A 25,960-nucleotide genomic window follows, 5' to 3' on the forward strand; every position below is an offset into this window, starting at 1 on the left:
GCATAAGTTTGTCAATTTTACGCATCCAAACTTGAGCCAGGAGGGGATCTGGATGTACTCCGTCCTTGTATAGAGTAAAGTTGTACTTGTCTGCTAGCCTTTTGTGGCGATTTTTTGAGTTTTTGCTGTGGCAGTGGCTTAGGTCAACGGATAGTAAAGGTGATACAACTCCTAGTTCCTGATTTATAGTCCTAATGTTTTGATTTAGTTGGTAGATGTATCTGCTTAAGGCATTGTCTTGATTAATGAATTGGTTGGTATCAGGATGTTTCTGTTTAATATTCCACTGTTGAATTGAGTGTGGAGGAGTTTCAATGAAGGTTAATTTACAGTTGGCATATGGACGTAGAAGTTCTGCAATATTTCGAATATTTTGAGTGGCGGTTTCGACAGCTTCTTCAGGTTTAGGATGTAGAGTGACGTATCTTGTCTTTGGATCAAATGCTGTCAAATCGCATGTTCCCAACCATATATATATTGATATATTATCCAGGTGGCCAATTTTGTGGGCTAAATTTTGCTGTAGCCAGTGAAGTCCTTTAGATGTTGTTCTGGACTTTGCACACCAAAATTTAATGTGGTGGTCAATGCCTGGTTTGATTTACTTTTCAAGGTAGTTGCCTTTACTGTCTGCAAAGAGTACAGGTGTTAGTTTCTTCTTTCCAGTTATTGGAGTGGTTGGCTGACGTAAGTATTGATTGAGTTTTGTTGTTGACATACCAGTTATCTTCACTTCTGGGGAAGGAGAAGGGGAGGGGGGACAGCGTTCTCTGCCAGACTTTACTCAAATTTAAATTTTAATTGAATTTACCAGAGAATAATTAGTTATACAGTATTTAATTATATTTTTACAATAAAATTTAGGAAACAATATAGGGGAAAAGAGTTTGCCCTTAAGTAAAAATGTTACCTTGACAGATATTAACCCGGTAGTTCTACCGGCCCGTAACAATGGATATCCGAAATATTGGTGGACCAGGGTGACATCCCCTATTGCTCGCAATGTCATTCTAGTTAATTTTAACTTTTGTTATTTTGTACACAAATCTCAGTTTTCTGGTTTGAATTATTTTACATATATTGGCATGTCTTACCTTACTATAATTACAATAAGCTTAAATAAACATCATTTTGTCTCTGGTTGATATTTGTCTTATTGGCAATCACACTTTATCTTTATGTTAATACTTACTAGAAGATTCCAATACAATAGTAAAATTTACATCTGGAAATCCACTTTTAAGTGTTACAGTGTAATTAACAAAGTCCTCTGCTTTCAAATCATGTATGGTCAGTGTTACATTGAAACCATCCAGTTTTACTTCTTTTCCATGAATCTTGTCCATAACAATAGTAGGTGAACTTGCTGAATTTTGTGCTGTAATTGGTGTTCCTTTGCGAGTCCATGCAAAACTAGTAAATTTTGGCACACTATACACATTGACATATATATCTACTGCTTTATCAATTTCACCAAATTGTTTGACTCTGCCAATGGTGTCTGTAGTAAACACTGGCCGAGCTGAAAAAAATACACAAATAATATGATATTGTTTCTATCCAAGATACAAGGGCTATAATTAAATGAAACATTTTAAGCACTTACAAGGCCATTTTCAATTAATTTGATGTTTTCAAGGGGCATAACTCTTTTGAAAAATATGATCGACCACCATTGCAGAACTTGTCTGAGATATTACTGGTATTAACCTATAGTATAAGTTTTATAACCAGGTGCTCCACAGGGCGCAGCCTTATACGACCGCATAGGTCGAACCCTAAACAGTTGGGGCAAGTATGGACCAGGACTTCCGAAACACTCATATATTCCGGAGAATTGTATATATAATGTCCGGTAAAAGTCCAATTAGGCAAAGCATGAAACGGTCATCTACTTTTTAGTTTTTAAGGCTTTTTCAGTCATTTTAACATAATTCACAATCTTTTTGACCCAACATTATGCCTTTAACATCCACACATTTCCAGTCATAAAAGTGACATGATGATTAATTACTATCAAAACAACCGCTACTTCAATACTTTCTAATTTTAATCCAGGCTAATTAGTTGATGGACAGCTGAAATCTACCTGTTCAGGTGGCAGGTAAATTATTCTCAGTACAGGACATCGTAGAAGTTGATTGGTCTATTCTAGGTCGTAAAATTTAATCGCATTACTGGTTTAGAGTTACTGTTAAAAAAACATGTAAACTAATTATGTGTCTTTAAGATCATGCCCCGAGCTGAGAGATTAGTTCTAATTAATTTTATGTTATTATGATTAACAATAGCAATCAATTTACTGAACAATTGATTTGTCAAATTAATTACCACGACGACAATTTTTAAATAAAATCTAACTATTTAATGATTTCAATACAAATTTACATTAAATCTATCAACATTGAAAAAAGTCCGGTTAACCGGTTAGCGTTTTTGGTATTCGGTATTCGGTCGTTCGAACGGTTAACCGGTAAACCGGTTAACCGTTGACAACACTAGTCTATTCACAATTATTTTCTTACATTTCAAGGTTTAGTATCTAACTGATTTAGTCCAAAGGATTAAAATTAGAAGAAATATGTTTATAAACATGAATTGATGAAAAATTTAAAAAGCCAAAAGGTTTACATGAAAAACTATGTTGTATGAACTTGCACACGTGTGCACATGTGCACATTCAGGTGGGAAATTTAATTATGTTATACCTGTATATTATGTATTGTTTACTCTTCTTTCCACAGGAGCTGGAGATAATATATTATCAACCAACCAAGTTTTACATTGCAGCAGAGTGTGAGATCCACCCAATTTTGAAGAAAACAGATTAGAAATTCAATGACTTTTTTAGAGAAATAAAATTATAGCGTATAGAGACTAAATATTCAGTGTTGTGATTTCTAGGGTAGTAAAGTGACACCCATCTTAGTGTATATTAGCTTAGTGTATTGAAGATTAGCGAAGTGTTTTGTAGATTAGCGAAATGAATTGAAGATTAGCGAAGTGAATTGTAGAGTAGCGAATTGTACTATAAAGTTAAAATGGCAGCACCAGTCAACTATAAAGTACCACCTGTATTTACTGAACAGAAGCATTATAGCAGGTGGATTGATGAAGTTAAAGCATGGAAGGCTTTGGCTGATCTAGACAAAAAGAAGATGGGTATAGCGATAGCGTTGTCACTTCCTGAAGAAGGGACTAAATTCCATTCGAGATAAAGTGTTTAGCAACTTAAGTTTAGAAGCCTTAAATGCAAATGATGGAGTAGATAAGCTCATTGATTTATAGAACAAATTTCAAAAAAGATGAGCTAAGCGAAGCTTATGAAGCATATTCTGAGTTTGATAGATTTAGGCGGAGTAAGGTTAGTTCAATGGAGGAGTATGTAGCAGAATTTGAGAAATTGTATAACAAAACCAAAAAGTTTAAAATGGAACTGCCACAGCCTGTGTTAGCCTTTAAATTGTTAGAATACTCAGAACTAGAAATGAAAGATCGACAGTTAGTGTTAACAGATGTCAATTACGAGCAAGATGAATCACTCTTCAAGCAGATGGCAACTTCTCTTAAAAAGTTTTTTTGGACAGCAAGCTATCAAAGATTTAGGAGACAGAATTAAAGTGGAATCAGCATGTATGGCTGATGAAGATGTAAATTATTCAAGGAATCGTTTTGGGCGAGGTAGAGGATACAGAGGGAATCAAAGTACAAATAGAGCAATTGATGATAGGCCACAAAGCAACTCTAATTACAAAGCAAAATTCAACAAATCTGTCAATTCAAATGGACCTGATGGTTTGCCACTATGTTGTCTCAGTTGTGATTCAATTAGACATTTGGTAAAGCAATGCCCACACTCTTATGAAAACATGGCCAAGACAAATCAAGTTGTTGAAAAAGCTCTGTTGTTTACTGGAAATAAGTCACAGGAAGCTCTTGTTCTTTTGACAGAATCTGCCAATTCAGCAATATTAGATAGTGCTTGTACTTCTACTGTAGCAGGGGAAACATGGATGAAACTCTTCTATCAGGAAAAAAGTAGTAGAAAACCCAAGTGACACTCTTTTCAAATTTGGCGGAGGTACAGTTCTGCAATCAACAAAGAAGGTAACTTTTCAATGTGCTATTGCAGGTGTTGAATGTGAAATTCAAGCAGATGTTGTAACAAGCAATATACCATTGTTGTTGAGTAAGGACTCCATGAAGAAAGCAAAAATGAAGCTAGATCTTGAAAATGATAGTGCCAATATATTCGGAAAAGATGTTCAACTGCAGTGCACATCTTCAGGGCATTATTGTGTACCAATAGATCAATTGAAAATTGATATTAAATGTACAGCCGCTGCACTTGTAGAAACACAAATGACCAAAGTCAAAACCAAAATCGTAGAAAAACTACATAAGCAGTTTGCTCATCTATCAGCTAAAAGACTGAAAACTTTGTTGAAAGATGCAGGTGGTTATACTCAAGAACACTTGATTGTGTGGATGAAATAACAGAAGGTTGTGATGTCTGCAAGAAATATAAGAAAACTCCAGCTCAACCAGTTGTTTAACTTCCTTTGGCCAGAGTTCAATGAAGTGGCTGATGTTGATTTAAAGGAATGGAAACCTAACACATACTTTTTGCATTTAATTGATATTGCTACAAGATTTAGTCTGGCTACAATTATCAAAAGGAAAACACCAGATGTCATAGCGGACAAGATAATGTCTCTGTGGATAGGGAGTGGAATGGGACCTCCAAAGCGTTTCTCAGCTGACAATGGTCGTGAATTTGCAAATGAAATTTTCCGTGATATGTGTGCTAATCTGAACATTGATGTAATGAATACTGCTGTCCTTGGCAGAATGGTATTTGTGAACATAATCATGCTGTGGTTGATGACTGTGTTGCAAAAATATTGGAAGATCAACCAAAATTAAATCATGAAGTAGCTTTAGTATGGGCTTTGAATGCAAAAAACAGTCTCTCAATGGTATATGGATGGAGCTCAACTTGTTTTTGGAACAAACCCAAACCTGCCAAATGTGCTTAATGATAAACCTCCTGCTTTGGAGCACAATACAGTCAGTCAGACATTTGCCAATCATTTAAATGCATTGCACTCTGGAACTTTTATACAAACAGAGTCATCAGAAAGAATAAGAAGGGCTCTACGTCATAAAATTAGAGCCTCCGGTGAATGTTTTCAGCATGGAGATAAAGTTTATTACAAAAGAGATGATGATAATAAGTGGAAAGGACCTGGAACCGTCCTTGGTCAAGATGGTAAAGTAGTGTTTGTAAGGCATGGAAGTATATATGTCAGGGTTCATCCATGTAGGCTTATCAGATGTGGAACAGAGTTTAATGATATGCCATCTAAGCAACTAAATGTTAACAAAAACTATGTACAACCAGTTAGAGAGAAAATTCATCAAACTGCCATGTATGATAGTGATGAGGAGGAGGAAAACAACAATAGAAATGTGGAACAGAATATAGAGGAACAAGTACCTGTACAAAATGAAAATGATCATCAACAAAATATACAACTTCCTCAAATGCAAAATGATGACAATGCACAAGTAGATCAAAATATTGCACCTGGAGCAGCATTTGATAACCTTGAACAAACAGCCTGTAAGGCTAAAAGAAAATAAAACCAAAGACATTCCACATGTTGGAGAAAATATAGTGTACAAAATGAAAGAAAATGACACATGGGTCAAAGCTAAGGTTGTGAGTAAAGGTGGTAAATCAACTGGAAAAAAGTGGGCTTATTTGAACCTTCAGGATGAGAATGAAGATGCTCAGGTTGGCATAGATTTTGCTAAAAGATGTTCAAGAGTGGCGTACAGAACAAGATGTAGATGAAGTTAATGCAGTTGTTGTTCCTCAATCTAGGCATAATGAGAACCAAGTGAAACATGCTTAACAGCTAGAAATGGACAATTACAAATCATTTAAAGTTTATGATGAAATTCCATATTCAGGCCAAAAAATAATGTCAACAAGATGGGTTATTACAGAAAAAGAAATGAATGGAGAAAGAAAAGTGAAAGCTAGGTTGGTAGTGAGAGGGTTTGAGGAAGAAAATGAAGTAAAATCAGATTCACCAACCGTTCACAAAGTTTGACATTCATTCAATAGATATAAAGGCAGCATTTTTACAAGGTAAAGAAATAGACAGAATTATTTTTGTAAAACCTCCAAAAGCGCTTTCTTCTGATAAATCAGTAGCATGGAAACTAAACGAGTGTGGTTATGGACTTACTGATGCCTCTAGGAACTGGTTTCTTAGTGTTAAAAGAGAACTTCTACAACTAGAGTGTATTCAGTCTAAGCTTGATCCTGCCATATTTTATTGGCACAAAAACAACAATCTTGAAGGACTTTTCCTAATACATGTAGATGATTTTCTATGGGCCGGAAGTGAACATTTCAAAAAGCAGGTTATATGTCAACTAAGGGACAAATTTGATTGTGGGAAAGAACAAGACAGTAGTTTCAGATATATAGGTCTAAATGTTCAACATGATGGCAATGATATATACTTACAACAACATGATTATCATGATTATACAGATGAACTGAAGCAAGTTGATAGAGCTGACATTAAGAATGGTATATACCAAGACAATGTTGGTCAGTTACACTGGATTGCCACACATAGTAGACCTGATTTGCGCTTTGATGTTTTGGATCTTTCTACTTCTGTACAGCTAAGTGAAGCTAAGACTCAATCAAAGTTGAATAAAGTAATCAGAAAAGCTAAAAACAATTTATACAGAATTAAATATCCAAACTTAGAAAGTATTAAGAACATTGAGTTAATACTCTATACCGATGCTTCATATGCCAATTTATCTGATTGTGTTTCAAGTGCCGGTGGATATGGGATATTTCTACGCGGACACAATGGAAAAATATGCCCAATTTCTTGGTCTTCAAAGAAAATCAGACGAGTTGTTAAAAGTACTCTAGCTGCGGAAGCTTTATCACTTGTTGATGGACTAGATGCTTGCTATTTTGTAAGGAGCATTCTTCAAGAAATGATAAAATTAAATGCAGGAGAATCTATTCCAATCAAGTGTTTCACATACAACAAATCTCTGTGTCAAAACATTCACTCAAAAAACTTATTTCTGAGAAACGGTTGTGTTTAGATTTAGCTAGCATCAAAGAAAGTGTTAGTCTTGGTGACATGACAGTCACATGGATCAAAACCAGCAGCCAGATATCGGATTGTTTAACTAAAGCAGGAGCTGATTTCCATCCCTTGATCAAAGTTCTCAGTACTGGGAAAGGACCATGAAATTTAAACGGAACATTCAAATTGACAATGTTAAAAATTTAGACATTTTTTGTTTTCTTAAATATTATAAATTCTCCATTGAAAAGACCATTAACATTTCAAATTTTGTAAACAGACAATTAACTTTTAGTTTAAAGAAAGACGCGGGAATGTGTTATACCTGTTTATTATGTAATGTTTACTCTTCTCTCCACAGGAGCTGGAGTTATAATATATTATCAACAAACCAAGTTTGTTATAATATATTATCAACCAATCAAGTTTTACAAATAATGCATCCTACATTTCTTCAAAAATGCTAAAATTCTCATTGATACCTGTATATATCGTTTTCGAGTATTTTGTTGAAGTAATGACACAGAAAGAGCTTCTTCACTCAGTTGTGCTTTGTAATCTTACACAGATTTTACTAACCATTCCTTCATGGTATGGTAACTTGTATAATTTCAGAGAGATTCATACACTTAAACACAATTAATTGTTTGAAAACTACAAAAATGCTTATTTTGGGCCCTCTTTTTGGTACCATAACCCCAAAATCAATCCCAACCTTCCGTTAGTGGTATTAAACCTTCTGGTAAAAATTTATAGAGATCTTTCACTAAATCTTAAGTTATTATCTGGAAACTAAATGCGTTTGCAGACGACGACATGATACCAATTAATAACAACGCAAATTTTTTTTTGCGGTCCTATAAAAATATAACATGACATAGTCATGGATAACATTAATATTATAAATAGTAACTTCTAAAAATAATTTTACAGCTAATCATCAAGACAATCGTCATTTCTTTATACATAATTTTCAATCAGTGTAAGAGAGGATAACACATACATATATATATATAATTTAGCTGATCTGTAAAATAGTTAATTTAGCCGATTTGTAAAATAACATCTCCATGCCTTATACGTGTTTATCATGTACTGTAGTACGATGCTAGATTAAAACTGATGTGGAAAGGTAACACCCGGCCACCGAAAGCTTCATTTTTATGTAGCCCAGGTGGTCGTGTGGTCTAGCGGGACGACTACAGTGCAGGCGATTTGGTGCCTTTCGGCCAGGTGAGCTAAAAAAAACAGAACCCTCCCATGAATACGCCACTGCTAAGGTAAGTGTTTGCCCTAGTACATAGGGGCTTGTTTAGTGATTCGAACGAGGTTTTACTGTCAATGGCGGTCGCTATCCTGTTTTTTTTATGTAAGATAGCAACTGCCATTGACTGTTTGAATTACATTACATGTAGTTAATATCAATTTATTAAAGCAAGAATTGTAGTTATATTAAATAAGTATAAGGCAGGAATCATTTGATTTTCTGGTATATTTTTTATATATGATAAAAGGATACATGTAAAGTTCTGCTTCTTTCTGTAATTTTTTGCAATCTCCGTTCTTCCAAGTAGAATTGCTGAATTAATGTAACCGAAATCTGCATGGAATCTGTTTTACTATCAAAACTGGCAGCTCCATTTTGACATTTAATGATCATTCAATCCCTTAAAAGTATAAAGAAAAATCCAGAAAGAATCAATTGTTCTAGATGTTTTAAAGCAATAAATTCAATAGAAATGTTGTTGCCTGTTTATAAATTATACAGTACAGACAGTACTTCGGAAGCTGTTTAGGAATCAAATTCATTTAAAAACCCTCCCCTTCATGAAGATTAAAAATAAAATAGCTACTTATTATTTTCACAAAAGACCTATTCACACAATTCAATAACTATGTCTGTCATGTTAAATTAAATTTGTAATGCACTTATCTGAAATCTTTCTGTCTCGAAATGTCTTTTTCGTGTTTCCATCAGCGTAATCTCCATTTTGGTGACGTATTAATCAAGAGTGCACTTACGCTCACATTGAGGTGACAATCTCGCCCCAAATTATATCGGCCAAAAGTTGATCTGTCTCCATAACGGTATTATGAAAATAACTCAAGGGTGTCGCAAACAAATATTTATTAATATGCAGTTTTTATTACGTATATCAAAAATAATCTTTACTTTAAACGGCACATTGGTGCATGCGAATGAACAAGTGCACATGGACTCACTATCTAGGAAGGTATTTTTAGGGCCGAACTGTTCAGTACAATTACAAAAAAACACAGACTCAAGGTTTGTTTACATTTTACATGTGTTGAGAAAAGTCTGTCATTGGCCTATCTATCATTGATCTGATATTTTTCTAAGTTATTTTCTACGACAATTAATAGAAAGGCACATATGTGAACTTGGAGAAAATCAGAATTTACATCTTAAGGGAAAGGAAGAATCAAAAGAGACTTCTTGCAGAAAACCAGTCACGACAGTGACAGTGTTACCAGTTTTATAACAAAAAGATGTACCAATGGCATCGTAAATAAAACCAAACACTTTGCATATCCGGCAATGACAAAATTATGTGTGTTTCTACACTTCCAAAATAGTTTGGAATTTGATTTATTATTGATGTTTCATTTAAATTATGATCTTAACCTGCTAAGGCTTAGTCCAAGATTACTCTGAAATAAAACGGCTGTTTTATATGACAGACAAGCGTGGGAGTTTCTGGGACACCCTGCTGTTTTTATTGCAAAAATCTCTGACTTTGAAATACTGTCCTCATTATGCTTCCATGAACAGGAAGATCAACAGTAACTGTGTATTTAAGTTAACTGTCAAAATATTTTAATTAACACCAATAATCTTTGTTTTATGTCATTATAATAATTTGTGTATTTCAAAAATGTTTGACAAAATAATTTTAATTTCTTCCCACTATTCTATCACCCTTCACAAATCCTGGCTAAAACACTGTCTTCATGTGAATATTTACTTTAACAAAAAACAGTTAATTTCAGCCCCAAAGATTTTATTCTTTTTTAGTTGAATTTATGATACATATTATATTATTTCTTAAGTCCTAATACCAGGAATCATCGAGGACTTTAATTAATTTGTAAAGTTTCTGAAAGTAGGATGTAGAATGTTGAAGGAAAAGTCCTGACATATCCTGGTCTATATTATATTTATTTTTGAAAGTCTTGAGATATCCTGAGAATTCTCCTAGTTTAAAGCTGCTTGATTTGAAAGTCCTGACATTTCCTGAAATTGACCCATCAACTTTTTCCCTCAAACAAGGGTTAAATGCTTTACAGGATATTTTCAGGATATCCCAGGATAATCTTGAGATATCCTGATTAAAAAAAATGTCAGGATTTATTTCTGCAAGGGTCAGGCCTAATGAACTTAAACATTTTTTTTTGCTTTGAGCAATACACTATGCTGTTGAATATTAATCCACTCCAAAAAATATTTGAAGAAATTTTCTTTTTAATTTCTGAAATCTGAAATTACAAAAATTGTAACCCACCACAAATTCCTTTTAACCTCCCTTGCACTGCTTTTAAATTGTCTTAATTGTCCTTCAACTAGAAAAACCCTTGTTTTCCCCCTTTTTGCCCCTAATTGCTAAATGATTTGAGCTATAACCCCCCATAACCATCCCTTTGTAGTATTGCAACTTGTTGTATAATTTCAGTGAGATCTATACACTTAAACACAAGTTATTGACTGCAAACTACAACCAGATGCTCCGCAGGGCGCAGCTTTATACGACCGCAGAGGTTGAACCCTGAACGGTTGGGGCAAGTATGGACACAACTTTCAAGCTGGATTAAATAGTTGACACAGCATAGGTTTCTGACACAGAATGAATGTGGTCTAATGAACTTAAAATGTTTGTTTTGCCTTTGAGCAATTTACTATGATGTTGAATATTAATCCTCTTAAAAAAATGAAGAAATAGCAATAACTACTCATTTAAATACATCATAAAATATTAAAATGTAAAAAAAGTGCTTGTTATCACTGAATGGTAAAGATTTTTTTAATTTATCAGTTGGTAGTAAAAGTGAATATACATTGTATATTGTAGAAAACAATGATTTAAGTTGATTTAACTACTATTCTGGACAAAGAAAGATAACTCCAATCAATTGAAAATTTCTTGCTATTGCACAATATTGTGCAATTAGATATTTTTTGCTATTGCTCAATACTGTGTAATTGAAAATTTATTGCTATTGCACAATACTGTGCAATTGAAGATTTCTTGCAATTGCTGAATACTCTGCAATTGAAAATTTCTTGCTATTGCACAATACTTAATATAATAATTTTGGATCCTGATTTGGACCAACTTGAAAACTGGGCCCATAATCAAATATCTAAGTACATGTTTAGATTCAGCATATCAAAGAAGCCAAAGAATTCAATTTTTGTTAAAATCAAGCTAAGTTTAATTTTGGACCCTTCGGACCTTTATGTTGACCAATTTGAAAACGAAACCAAAAATTAAGAATCTACATACACAGTTAGATTTGGCATATCAAAGAACCCCAATTATTCAATTTTTGATGAAATCAAACAAAGTTTAATTTTGGACCCCGATTTGGACCAACTTGAAAACTGGGACAATTATCAAAAATTTAAGTACATTTTTAGATTCAGCATATCAAAGAACCCCAAGGATTCAATTTTTGTCAAAATCAAACAAAGTTTAATTTTGGACCCTTTGGACCTTAATGTAGACCAATTTGAAAACGGGACCAAAAATTAAGAATCTACATACACAGTTAAATTCGGCATATCAAAGAACCCCAATTATTCAATTTTTGATGAAATCAAACAAAGTTCAATTTTGGACCCTTTGGGCCCCTTATTCCTAAACTGTTGGGAACAAAACTCCCAAAATCAATCCCAACCTTCCTTTTATGGTCATAAACCTTGTGTTTAAATTTCATAGATTTCTATTTACTTATACTAAAGTTATGGTGCAAAAACCAAGAAAAATGCTTATTTGGGCCCCTCTTTGGCCCCTAATTCCTAAACTGTTCGGACCTCAACTCCCAAAATCAATCCCAACCTTCCTTTTGTGGTTATAAACCTTGTGTTTCAATTTCATTGATTTCTATTTACATATACTAAAGTTATTGTGCGAAAACCAAGAATAATGTTTATTTGGGCCCTTTTTTGGCCCCTAATTCCTAAACTGTTGGAACCACAACTCTCAAAATCAATCCCAACTTTCCTTTTGTGGTCATAAACCTTGTGTCAAAATTTCATAAATTTCTATTTACTTAAACTAAAGTTATAGTGCGAAAACCAAGAAAATGCTTATTTGGGCCCTGTTTGGCCCCTAATTCCTAAAATGTTGGGATCAAAACTCCCAAAACCAATCCCAACCTTCCCTTTGTGGTCATAAACCTTGTGTTAAAATTTCATAGATTTCTATTCACTTTTACTAAAGTTAGAGTGCATAAACTAAAAGTATTCGGACGACGACGACGACGACGACACAGGACGACGACGCCAACGTGATAGCAATATACAACGAAAAATTAAAATTTTTGCGGTCGTATAAAAATGCTTATTTGGGCCCCTTTTTTGGCCCCTTATTCCTAAAACTTTCGGACCATACTACCAAAGTCAATCCCAACCTACCTTTTGTGGTTATAAACATTGTGTTAAAATTTATTCTTTTCTTTTGACTTATACTAAAGTTATTATCCGGAAACCATCTGTCTTCAGACAACGCTGACCACGACAACGACACAAAATTTTCTCTGATATTCTTTTACTAAGTACTATGAAAAACAACCAATCCAAAACTTTAAATAATACAAATATCCAATGGTGGTTAATAATTTCTGTTAGAGTAAAGACATTGAAATCTTATCTGAGAAAAACAAATGTTTATACATATTTATTCTTCAATTATTCACATTTTATGCAAAAAAAAAAACTTATCCAAAGGCACTAATAATGACTAATTGCAATTGAAGTTGAATTATTTATAATTTAACAGAAGATATATATGCATTTTTAAGCAATGCAAACAAAAGTTTAGTATCTTTTCCCTGATATTCAACATATTTTATGATTTCTTTAAGTTGTTATCGGCTTTATTTAACAAATTTTACCACTTTCCATGTCGTTTAGAGACCCACGGAAGCCCGCTCAAACATTGTCTGTAGCTCGTTTGAAATGGCTTGAAAAACCCTTAGTTGACTCATAATTAGATTTGTCACTGTTAATGATTTTACAAATCTGTGGTGTTTTTGCCAATTATCTTAACAAGAGTGCACACGCTGAAATGTCTCGCCTTCTTTACTAATCATTGATACTATGTTGATAGACCTAAATATAAAGCTTTATTACAACTGTCACATAAACTCAACATCAACCAAGAAAACGAAACATTGATCAATGAACCATGAAAATGAGGTCAAGGTCAGATGAACCATGCTAGGCAGACATGTACATCTAACGCTTCTTCAATACAACAAATACATTTGACTTATTGCTTATCAATTAAGAAAAACAGACCAAAACACAAACACTTAACACTTAGCAATGGACCGTGCAAAATGAGGTCAAGGTCAAATAAAACGTGCGTAACAGACATATAGATCATAAAATATTTCCATACACCAAATATAGTTGACCTAATGCATAGCGTATTAGAAAAATAGACCAAAACTCAAAAACTTAACTTTGACCACTGAACCATGAAAATGAGGTCAAGGTCAGATGACACCTGTCAGCTAGACATGTACACCTTACAATCATTCCATACACCAAATATAGTAGACCTATTGCATATAGTATAAGAAAAACAGACCAAAACACAAAAACTTAACTATAACCACTGAACCATGAAAATGAGGTCAAGGTCAGATGACACCTGCCAGTTAGACATGTACACCTTACAATCATTCCATACACCAAATATAGTAGACCTATTGCATATAGTACAAGAAAAACAGACCAAAACACAAAAACTTAACTAGAACCACTGAACCATGAAAATGAGGTCAAGGTCAGATGACACCTGTCAGTTGGACATGTACACCTAACAGTCCTTCCATACACTGCATATACAGGCCATATTGCTTATAGTATCTGAGATATGGACTTGACCACCAAAACTTAACCTTGTTCACTGATCCATGAAATGAGGTTAAGGTCAAGTGAAAACTGTCTGGCGGACATGAAGACCTTGTAAGGTACGCACATACCAAATATAGTTATCCAATTACTTATAATAAGAGAGAATTTAACATGACAAAAAATCTTAACTTTTTTTTCAAGTAGTCACTTAACCATGAAAATGAGGTCAAGGACATTGGACATGTGACTGACGGAAAGTTCGTAACATGAGGCATCTATGTACAAAGTATGAAGCATCCAGGTCTACTACCTTTTAAAATATAAATTTTTTTTAAAGTTAGCTAACGCTGCCGACGCCACAGCCGGATCACTATCTCTATGTCGAGCTTTCTGCAACAAAAGTTGCAGGCTCGACAAAAACTATAGGAGATAGCTAAGAACTTATTATAACAAAAACCAGATGCTCCGCAGGGCACAGCTTTATACGACCGCAGAGGTTGAACCCTGAACGGTTGGGGCAAGTATGGACACAACATTCAAGCTGGATTTAGCCCTTAATTTGGATTGTGATTAAATAGTTGACACAGCATAGATTACAGACACAGAATGAATGTGGTCTAATGAACTTAAAATATTTTTTTTTGCCTTTGAGCAATTCACTATGCTGTTGAATATTAATCCTCTCAAAAAAATGTTTTGAAGAATTTTCTTTTTATGTATGAAATCTGAAATGAGAAAAATTTAACCCCCCCACCCTCCCATTTTTTTTTCACTTCCCCCTTTCCCTTTTTCCAAAACTGATCTCAATTCAAATTTCTTATGGAGTTTGCAACAATAACTACTCATTTAAATACATCATAAAATATTAAAATGTAACAAAAGGTGCTTGTTATCACTGAATGGTAAAGATTGTTTTAATTTATCAGTTGGTAGTAAAAGTGAATATACATTGTATATTGTATAAAACAATTTAAGTTGATTTAACTACTATTCTGGACAAAGAAAGATAACTCCAATCAATTGAAAATTTCTTGCTATTGCACAATATTTTGCAATTAGATATTTCTTGCTATTGCGCAATACTGTGCAATTGAAAATATTTGCTATTGCAAAATACTGTGCAATTGAAGATTTCTTGCTATTGCGCAATATTGAGCAATTGAAAATTTCTTGCTATTGCGCAATACTGTGCAATTGAAAATATTTGCTATTGCACAATACTGTGCAATTGAAGATTTCTTGCTATTGCGCAATATTGAGCAATTGAAAATTTCTTGCTATTGCACAATACTGTGCAATTGAAGATTTCTTGCTATTGCTGAATACTGTGCAATTGAAAACTTCTTGCTATTGCACAATATTTTATATAATAATTTTGGATCCTGATTTGAACCAACTTGAAAACTGGGCCCATAATCAAAAATCTAAGTGCATGTTTAGATTCAGCATATGTAGACCAATTTGAAAACGGGACCAACAATTAAGAATCTACATACACAGTTAGATTTGGCATATCAAAGAACCCCAATTATTCAATTTTTGATTAAATCAAACAAAGTTTAATTTTGGACCCCGATTTGGACCAACTTGAAAACTGGGCCAATAATCAAAAATCTAAGTACAGTTTTAGATTCAGCATATCAAAGAACCCCAAGGATTCAATTTTTGTTAAAATCAAACTAAGTATAATTTTGGACCCTTTGGACCTTAATGTAGACCAATTTGAAAACGGGACCAAAAATTAAGAATCTACTTCGGCATATCAAAGAACCCCAATTTTTCAATTTTTGATGAAATCAAACAAAGTTCAATTTTGGACCCTTTGGGCCCCTTATTCCTAAACTGTTAGGACCAAAACTCCCAAAATCAAACCCAACCTTCCTTTAGTGGTCATGAACCTTGTGTTTAAATTTCATAGATTTCTATTTACTTATACTAAAGTTATGGTGCGAAAACCAAGAATAATGCTTACTTGGGCTCCTTTTTGGCCCCTAATTCCTAAACTGTTCAGACCTCAACTCCCAAAATCAATCCCAACCTTCCTTTTGTGGTCATACACCTTGTGTCAAAATTTCATTGATTTCTATTTACTAATATTAAGTTATTGTGCGAAAACCAAGAATAATGCTTATTTGGGCCCTTTTTTTGCCCCTAATTCCTAAACTTGTTGAACTGAAACTCCCAAAATCAATCCCAACCTTCCTTTAGTGGTCATACACCTTGTGTCAAAATTTCATAGATTTATATTTACTTAAACTAAAGTTATAGTGCGAAAACCAAGAAAATGCTTATTTGAGCCCTTTTTGGCCCGTAATTCCTAAAATGTTGGGACCAAAACTCCCAAAATCAATCCCAACCTTCTTTTTGTGGCCATAAACCTTGTGTTTAAATTTCATAGAATTCTATTCACTTTTACTTAAGTTAGAGTGCGAAAACCTAAAGTATTCGGACGACGACGACGCCGGACGACGACGACGCCAACGTGATAGCAAAATACGACGAAAAAATTAAAATTTTTGCGGTCGTATAAAAAGATCAGCAAGACAAGATCTACAATTAAACAAGTCAAAATTTTCTAAGTGGGCTTTTTTAAAACAATGATTGCCCTTTAATAATGACTTTTTTTTATCCTCTCTATCTAAGCTGTGTTTTGGGTAAAAACCTAAAAAAGATAGAGAGATTTTTGTCATGAAATATTCAAGATGATTCAAATCTATAATGGTGAAGAGGTTCCACTGTTTAAGATGCACATAGACCTGTATGAATGGCACTTGCTCTTTGTGGTCTCTTCTTTTTTTGTTTTTTTTTATAGCTGTTATGTATTCCCAAAACTGTTTGCTATTTTCTTTGATATTTAGCTCCTATCCTATTGTCAACATAATTGCCGTGTGATTTCGTTACTTCAGTCATTATTTATTTTCTTAGTTCTTTCCATAATCCTCCCCTTTAAACTCCGTCCATATAAATATTTCTTTCTGTTTCCATTCTGTTTTCTGTTCCTCCATTTAGAAACACCCTTATACTAAATAGTCCGGTCGATTTGTGAAACAATTGTTCAGATTGTGGTAAAAGCAACAAACTTTGCAGAGTTTTAGTTGAGGTCATAACTAACATTCATCGCTATGGACCCAATTCAGAAAATCAAAATGGCTGCTCTGGGCGGCCAATTTTATATAGCCTTCAAAAAAATAATAATCAAAGAGCTGAAGAGCTCTGAGGGGAAAGACAGCAATTTAGGGGGGGGGGGTATCTTTTGATAGTTTACATACAGAGAATGAACAAAAGAACAGCTATAACATGTAGAAAGATGGACAATAGTGCAAACAATTGTTTTTTGATGTGATTTCCTTTTTAGTTAATAATTCATCATGGAGTCTGAATTTGGACTAATGGAAGAGATCGACACCTTCTCAATCAAAACATTTGATTAATATTAAAAAATAATTATCTAAAATCAACTGAATTATATCATTTAACAACATTTTAATTGTGTACCACTGAACAGCAGGCTAGTGTCATTTTCCATTTGTTGTGACAGTACTTTTAGATTTTTAATCTTTTTTCTCAAGAAAGTGAAGACTGAAAAATCTATTCAGTTTTAAATTTCCATTGATAAAGTTCCAGTTATAACTCTCATCACAGGGATACATGTACTTATAAAAACCAATATGATTGATATAAGCTGTGTGAAGCTTGTTTCCAGATCCTACATTTTGATTTATTAGTAAATTTCATGAATAAATAGGTTTAAACTACAAAGTGAAACATTTTTTATTTCTTATATTTTTCACCATTACACAGTTACAATGATTATGTTAGTAAACAAAATTTGGTTTAAATGGAAGACTACTAATCATATACTAAATGTCACATGTAAAGTGTTCAGATACATTAACTTTTATTTTAGTGGATAATATTACTCATCAATTATTATCCACACAAACTTTGCAGAGTTTTAGTTGAGGTCATAACTAACATTCATAGCTATGGACCCAATTCAGAAAATCAAAATGACTGCTCTGGGCGGCCACTTTTATATAGCCTTCAAAAAAATAATAATCAAAGAGCTGAAGAGCTCTGAGGGGAAAGACGGCAATTGTTTCTTTTTTTTGGCGGGGGGGGGGGGGGTATCTTTTGATAGTCTACATGCAGAGAATGAACAAAAGAACAGCTATAACATGTAGAAAGATGGACAATAGTGCAATCAATTGTTTTTTGATGTGATTTCCTTTTTAGTTAATAATTCATCATGGAGTCTGAATTTGGACTAATGGAAGAGATCGGCACCTTCTCAATCAAAACATTTGATTAAAATTAAAAAATAATTATCTAAAATCAACTGAATTATATCATTTAACAACATTTTAATTGTGTACCACTGAACAGCAGGCTAGTGTCATTCTCCATTTGTTGTGACAGTACTTTTAGATTTTTAATCTTTTTTCTCAAGAAAGTGAAGACTGAAAAATCTATTCAGTTTTAAATTTCCATTGATAAAGTTCCTGTTACAACTCTCATCACAGGGATACATGTACTTATAAAAACCAATATGATTGATATAAGCTGTGTGAAGCTTGTTTCCAGATCCTACATTTTGATATATTAGTAAATTTCATGAATAAATAGGTTTAAACTACAAAGTGAAACATTTTTTATTTCTTATATTTTTCACCATTACACAGTTACAATGATTATGTTAGAAAACAAAATTTGGTTTAAATGGAAGACTACTAATCATATACTAAATGTCACATGTAAAGTGTTCAGATACATTAACTTTTATTTTAGTGGATAATATTACTCATCAATTGAGGTGCTCCTGTATTGGAGGAAGGTTCATCAAGATGGCCGACAAACAGTTAATATCTGAAGTCTTCAGATGACAGTTTTTGTCATCTGTGATGAATATACCGTGTGACTGTATAGGAACTCTTCTATACAGCAAGCGCTTAACTTATAAGTCAAAGTGAACACGGTTACCAAGGACATGCAAATTTATGTTTAAATACAGTATTAAGTTATACTACTCTGTGTAAATGTGGAGGACAGTGTGATAGAATATAATGGAGAGAGACAGCTATTGTGTGATTTGACAAACATGTACAACTCATTTATTGGGAGATATTTTTTAAAGGGAAACTTCGCAAAAAAATCAAAAATTGATATCATAATTATGTCCATTATGTATAAAAATGCTCAAATTCATAGATATTAAAGTTTTATTTTCTACTAGATAAGAGATCATCATCGATTTGAAATTTAGAGTATCAATTCTCTGCGTGCTGCCATTTTGTCATCTTCTCCCTTTAGAAACCACGATATGTCAATAAACCACAAAGGACCAAAACTATAGTAACCTGATGTAGTCGTAATTGCGTGTCAATATCTTGTCAATCGTATGGTTGTTTTATGATTTATTTCCCCGAGGGTATCACCGCCCAGTTAAGTCAGCAATTTTGTGCTAACAAGAATTATCATTGATATGGTTATATTTAAAAATTAACTGTTTACAATATTTTGAATTTTTTTAAAACTAAGGTTTTTCTACTTCCGGCATACAATACCTTAGCTGTATTTGGCAAAACTTTTAGGAATTTTGGTCCTCAATGCTCTTCAACTTTGTACTTTATAAGCCTTTTTAACTTTTTGGGATTCGAACATCACTCATGAGTCTTTTGTAGACGAAACGGGCGTCTGGCGTATATATAAAATTTAGTCCTGGTATATCATGATGAGTTTATTTACAACCACTGGGTAGATGCCACTGCTGGTGGAGATTTATTTCCCTGAGGGTATCACCAGCCCAGTAGTCAGCACTTTTGTGCTGACAAGAATCATCATTGATATGGTCATATTTATAAATTAACTGTTTATAAAATTTTGAAATTTTGAAAAACTAAGGCTTTTCTACCTCCGGTATAGAATACCTTAGCTGTATTTAGCAAAAATTTAAGGAATTTTGGTCCTCAATGCTCTTCAACTTCTTACTTTATTTAGCCTTTTTAACCTTTTTGGATTCCAGCGTAACTGATGAGTCTGTTGTAGACGAAACATGCGTCTGGCGTATATATAAAATTTAGTCCTGGTATCTATGATGAGTTTATTTACAACCACTGGGTCGATGCCACTGCTGGTGGAGATTTATTTCCCAGAGGGTTCACCAGCCCAGTAGTCAGCACTTTTGTGCTGACAAGAATTATCATTGATATGGTTATATTTATAAATTAACTGTTTATAAAATTCTGAATTTTAGAAAAACTAAGGCTTTTCTACCTCCGGTATAGAATACCTTAGCTGTATTTAGCAAACATTTAAGGAATTTTGGTCCTCAATGCTCTTCAACTTCTTACTTTATTTAGCCTTTTTAACCTTTTTGGATTCCAGCGTAACTGATGAGTCTGTTGTAGACGAAACGTGCGTCTGGTGTATATAAAAAATTTAGTCCTGGTATCTATGATGAGTTTATTTACAACCACTGGGTCGATGCCACTGCTGGTGGAGATTTATTTCCCAGAAGGTTCACCAGCCCAGTAGTCAGCACTTTTGTGCTGACAAGAATTATCATTGATATGGTTATATTTATAAATTAACTGTTTATAAAATTTTGAATTTTTGAAAAACTAAGGCTTTTCTACCTCCGGTATAGAATACCTTAGCTGTATTTGGCAAAACTTTTAGGAATTTTGGTCCTCAATGCTCTTCAACTTCGTCCTTTATTTAGCCTTTTTAACTTTTTTGGATTAGAGCATCACTGATGAGTCTTTTGTAGACGAAACGGGCGTCTGGTGTATATATAAAATTTAGTCCTGGTATATCATGATGAGTTTATTTACAACCACTGGGTGGATGCCACTGCTGGTGGAGATTTATTTCCCCGAGGGTATCACCAGCCCAGTAGTCAGCACTTTCGTGCTGACAAGAATTATCATTGAAATGGTTATATTTATAAATTAACTGTTTGTACAATTTTGAATTTTTGAAAAACTAAGGCTTTTCTTCCTCCTGCATAGAATACCTTAGCTGTATTTGGCAAAAATTTTAGGAATTTTGGTCCTCAATGCTCTTCAACTTCGTACTTTATTTAGCCTTTTTAATTTTTTTGGATTCGAGCATCACTGATGAGTCTTTTGTAGACGAAACGGGCGTCTGGCGTATATATAAAATTTAGTCCTGGTATATCATGATGAGTTCATTTACAACCACTGGAATGATGCCACTGCTGGTGGAGATTTATTTCCCTGAGGGTATCACCAGTCCAGTAGTCAGCACTTTTGTGCTGACAAGAATCATCATTGATATGGTAATATTTATTAATTACACCTTATGTAAGAATCCGGGGTTTTGATTGGTTAATAGCCAGTGTATTTTTCACCAATTTACTGTTATCAAATGAATATCGTTCATTTTTAACGCCGCCGGGGTATTTGCTAAAAGGATATGCCTTTTTTACCCTCTCTGCCGTGGTATTTGCCAAAAAATACTCTATCCGACTGGACGCTTGTAACGTCACGATCATCAATGCGTTTTAGTACATTAACATTCGGTGTAATTAAACAGATATATCATGTTATTGAGGGGTATTTGCGAAAAATACCAGTCTTGAGAATGAATTTCCCTCGCCTTACGGCTCGTGAAATTTAACATTCTCTCGACTGGTATTTTTCGCAAATACCCCTCCTTAACATGATATATCTGTTCAAAATTAACTGTTTATAAAATTTTGAAATTTTGAAAAACTAAGGCTTTTCTACCTCCGTTATAGAATACCTTAGCTGTATTTAGCAAAAATTTTAGGAATTTTGGTCCTCAATGCTCTTCAACTTCTTACTTTATTTAGCCTTTTTAAACTTTTTGGATTCCAGCGTAACTGATGAGTCTTTTGTAGACGAAACCTGCGTCTGGCGTATATAAAAAATTTAGTCCTGGTATCTATGATGAGTTTATTTACAACCACTGGGTCGATGCCACTGCTGGTGGAGATTTATTTCCCCGAGGGTATCACCAGCCCAGTAGTCAGCACTTTTGTGCTGACAAGAATTATCATTGATATTGTTATATATTTATAAATTAACTGTTGATAAAATTTTGAATTTTTGAAAAACTAAGGCTTTTCTACCTCCGGCATAGAATACCTTAGCTGTATTTAGCAAAACTTTTAGGAATTTTGGTCCTCAATGCTCTTCAACTTCGTACTTTATTTAGCCTTTTTAACTTTTTTGGATTCGAGCATCACTGATGAGTCTTTTGTAGAAGAAACGTGCGTCGGGCGTATATATAAAATTTAGTCTAGGTATATCATAATGAGTTTATTTACAACCACTGGGTCGATGCCACTGCTAGTGGAGATTTATTTCCCCGAGGGTATCACCAGCCCAGTAGTCAGCACTTTTGTGCTGACAAGAATTATCATTGATATGGTTATATTTATAAATTAACTGTTTATAAAATTTTGAATTTTTGATGAAAACTAAGGCTTTTCTACCTCCGGCATAGAACACCTTAGCTGTATTTTGCAAAACTTTTAGGAATTTTGGTCCTCAATGCTCTTCAACTTCGTACTTTATTTAGGCTTTTTAACTTTTTTGGATTCGAGCGTCACTGATGAGTATTTTGTAGACGAAACCTGCGTCTGGCGTATATATAAAATTTAGTCCTGGTATCTATGAGTTTATTTACAACCACTGGGTCGATGCCACTGCTAGTGGAGATTTATTTCCCTGAGTGTATCACCAGCCCAGTAGTCAGCACTTTTGTGCTGACAAGAATTATCATGGATATGGTTATATTCATAAATTAACTGTTTATAAAATTTTGAATTTTTGAAAAACTAAGGCTTTTCTACCTCCGGCATAAAATACCTTAGCTGTATTTTGCAAAACTTTTAGGAATTTTGGTCCTCAATGCTCTTCAACTTCGTACTTTTTTAGCCTTTTTAACTTTTTTGGATTCGAACATCACTGGTGAGTCTTTTGTAGACGAAACGGGTGTCTGGTGTATATATAAAATTTAGTCCTGGTATATCATGATGAGTTTATTTACCACCACTGGGTGGATGCCACTGCTGGTGGAGATTTATTTCCCCGAGGGTATCACCAGCCCAGTAGTCAGCACTTTTGTGCTGACAAGAATTATCATTGATAGGGTTATATTTATAAATTAACGGTTTATAAAATTTAGAATTTTTGAAAAACTAAGGCTTTTCCACCTCCGGAATAGAATACCTTAGCTGTATTTGGCAAAACTTTAAGGAATTTTGGGAATTTTGGTCCTCAATGCTCTTCAACTTCGTACGTTATTTAGCCTTTTTAACTTTTTTGGATTCGAGCGTCACTGATGAGTCTTTTGTAGATGAAAGGCGCGTATGGCGTATATACAAAATTTAGTCCTGGTATCTATGATGATTTACAACCACTGGGTCGATGCCACTGCTGGTGGAGATTAATTCCCCGAGGGTATCACCAGCCCAGTAGTCAGCACTTTTGTGCTGACAAGAATTATCATTGATATGGTTATATTTTTAAATTATAGCTGTTTTTAAACTGTTTATATTGGAATTAGTTAAAAAGTCAAAGTTCAAATCTTTAATAAGTGTTCCGTGAAATTTGTTTTCGAAAATCTAATTTGTTTATAATTCTTTTCTGTAATAAACTTAATTTATATAAATTCGGACCTTCCCTCATCTGATCACCAGCATGGCTAAAGTTATTACTCCCAAAGGTAATGTGGGGTGACATGTCCACCTATTGAGCCAATTTCCTGTCGGACTTGAAAGTTCATGCATCATTTCACTTCTTAGGGTATTGAGGAGTGTACATGGCCGATAACTTGTAACTTTCCATTTTGAACTTATAATCAGGTGTATAATATACATCTCTGTCTTGCGTGTCCGAAAGTGATATACCAGTCATAACTAAACTCATATGCTTGTTTATAAATAACATTTCTGGTGTAAAGAATATCATTTATTAAAATCTAAATAATACCCCAAAAAAATCAAAAAAAATGATAAAATAAAAATCTATTAACATATTTTTTTCAAGGGTAAATTTGGGAAGATGTGAGTATATACTCGTATATAATGACATAATTCTAATCTTTTAATTACCTTGAGTTAAACCACGGATTCAACATTCACTAAGTGTCACATGACAATACATATTGTATTTTTCCACAGCGCAAGCAGCAAAAATTTGCTGGCTGAAGCAAAAAGGTCAGAGTACAAACATGTATTTTTAATACACTATCGTTCATGTCAGTTTCATATCTTTGTTTAAAGTATTTGTAGTAAAAAAATCATAAAAATGTTCTATTGTATAATTTACTTAACTTTTATTACTAAAATTCGTATAAATAATCCACACATAAATCCTACAATCTAATTTTAAAAGTTACATGACTATCACTTGTTTTTAGTTGGTAAATATCTACACCAGAAGTCGTCTATGCACTTTAAATCACGTTATTAGATGGTTAACGAACAAGACTTAAATGAGATTAATTTCACTCCCGGCATACAAAAAGACTAAAACTTCGTCACATAAGTCAGGAAGTTTGAATAAATAAAATTGATAATTCCCAATATTCTTCTTTCAAAATAAAACTTGGTGAATATATTTTTTATAGTTTTATGAACATGATAAGATGATAAGTGAAAAATCGTGAATTTTCCCTGTAACATCAATTGAGAACATTTTAGCAGTTGATTTTCTTTAACATTACTTGAATAATATGATACTCATTATGGTATTTGAAAGTTGTTTGAGATAAACAATATCTACAAAATTAATTATCCTGTAATCAGCCATTTATTATATGACAGGAATACAAATAAATGAAATTCTCCTTTTATTCCATGTTTAGCAAGCGGTAGTATGAATTTTGCTTTTAGCGTAATAGTTCATTTTAGGGTCACCTTCGGAGCTCGCGCTTTAACTATGTCTATTATATTTGAACATATAAAGAGACAATGATTTCGATTTTAACAACTTAAGTTTCAATTGTTGGGTGTGAATTTCAGGACAAAAACAATAAATGTACATTATCGGAAAATATAAAGAACATTTGTACCTGCTATGAAGCAAGAGAAAAACTTGGCCTCACTTTTCATCCTTTTTCTATACCTCATACAAATATATTGTATATTTATTTTTCGACGATGTACATATATTGTATATATCTATTTTCATCAAATTATGACTTTGGAGCTCTACCTGTTTCGGCTAAACAAATTCAAGATTTTTTAAGATGGCTGCCATTTAATATCGGAAAAATTTTCATTTTTTTTTTCAACAAGGCAACTGGTATAAATACTTTCATTCTATTTACCAGGTTTCATGTCAAAACCTTCCCTAATATCATTTTCATAATTTTTTTATGATATATCAGAAATTAAATGTCCACCATTTTAAAAATGGCCTCTTCTTCTGCCAATTTGACTTTCAGAGTGGGTCCATAGCTTTAAATGTTGTCCATGACATATATTACGGTACTACATTGCCAAATTTCATCCTATTACCACAATCTGAGTAATTTTGTCAAAAATCTGCACAAATCGACTTGACTTAAAGTTATTGTCCGGAAACCAAACGTCTTATAAAGATGCTGACGATGACAAGGACAACAACAACTGTGTGATACCAATATATATATGACCGCAAATATTTTTTTGGGTTAGTATACAAACAATTTTTTAACTTTGAAAAAATTAATTAAAATTAAT

General features: G+C 33.4%; 1 protein-coding gene across 1 annotated transcript in view; it reads right to left on the bottom strand.

Annotated features, from left to right (window-relative positions):
- LOC143079320 (uncharacterized) overlaps window positions 1–25,960 on the bottom strand; it is a 172,979-nt gene that overhangs the window by 146,774 nt on the left and 245 nt on the right. The window contains exon 2 of the mRNA XM_076254580.1: window positions 1,193–1,522. Within this exon, the coding sequence (XP_076110695.1) occupies window positions 1,193–1,522 (330 nt within the window). The remainder of the gene's footprint in view (window positions 1–1,192; window positions 1,523–25,960) is intronic.

The sequence above is a fragment of the Mytilus galloprovincialis genome, chromosome 6 (assembly GCF_965363235.1).
Source record: "Mytilus galloprovincialis chromosome 6, xbMytGall1.hap1.1, whole genome shotgun sequence".
NCBI classification, from domain to species: domain Eukaryota; kingdom Metazoa; phylum Mollusca; class Bivalvia; order Mytilida; family Mytilidae; genus Mytilus; species Mytilus galloprovincialis.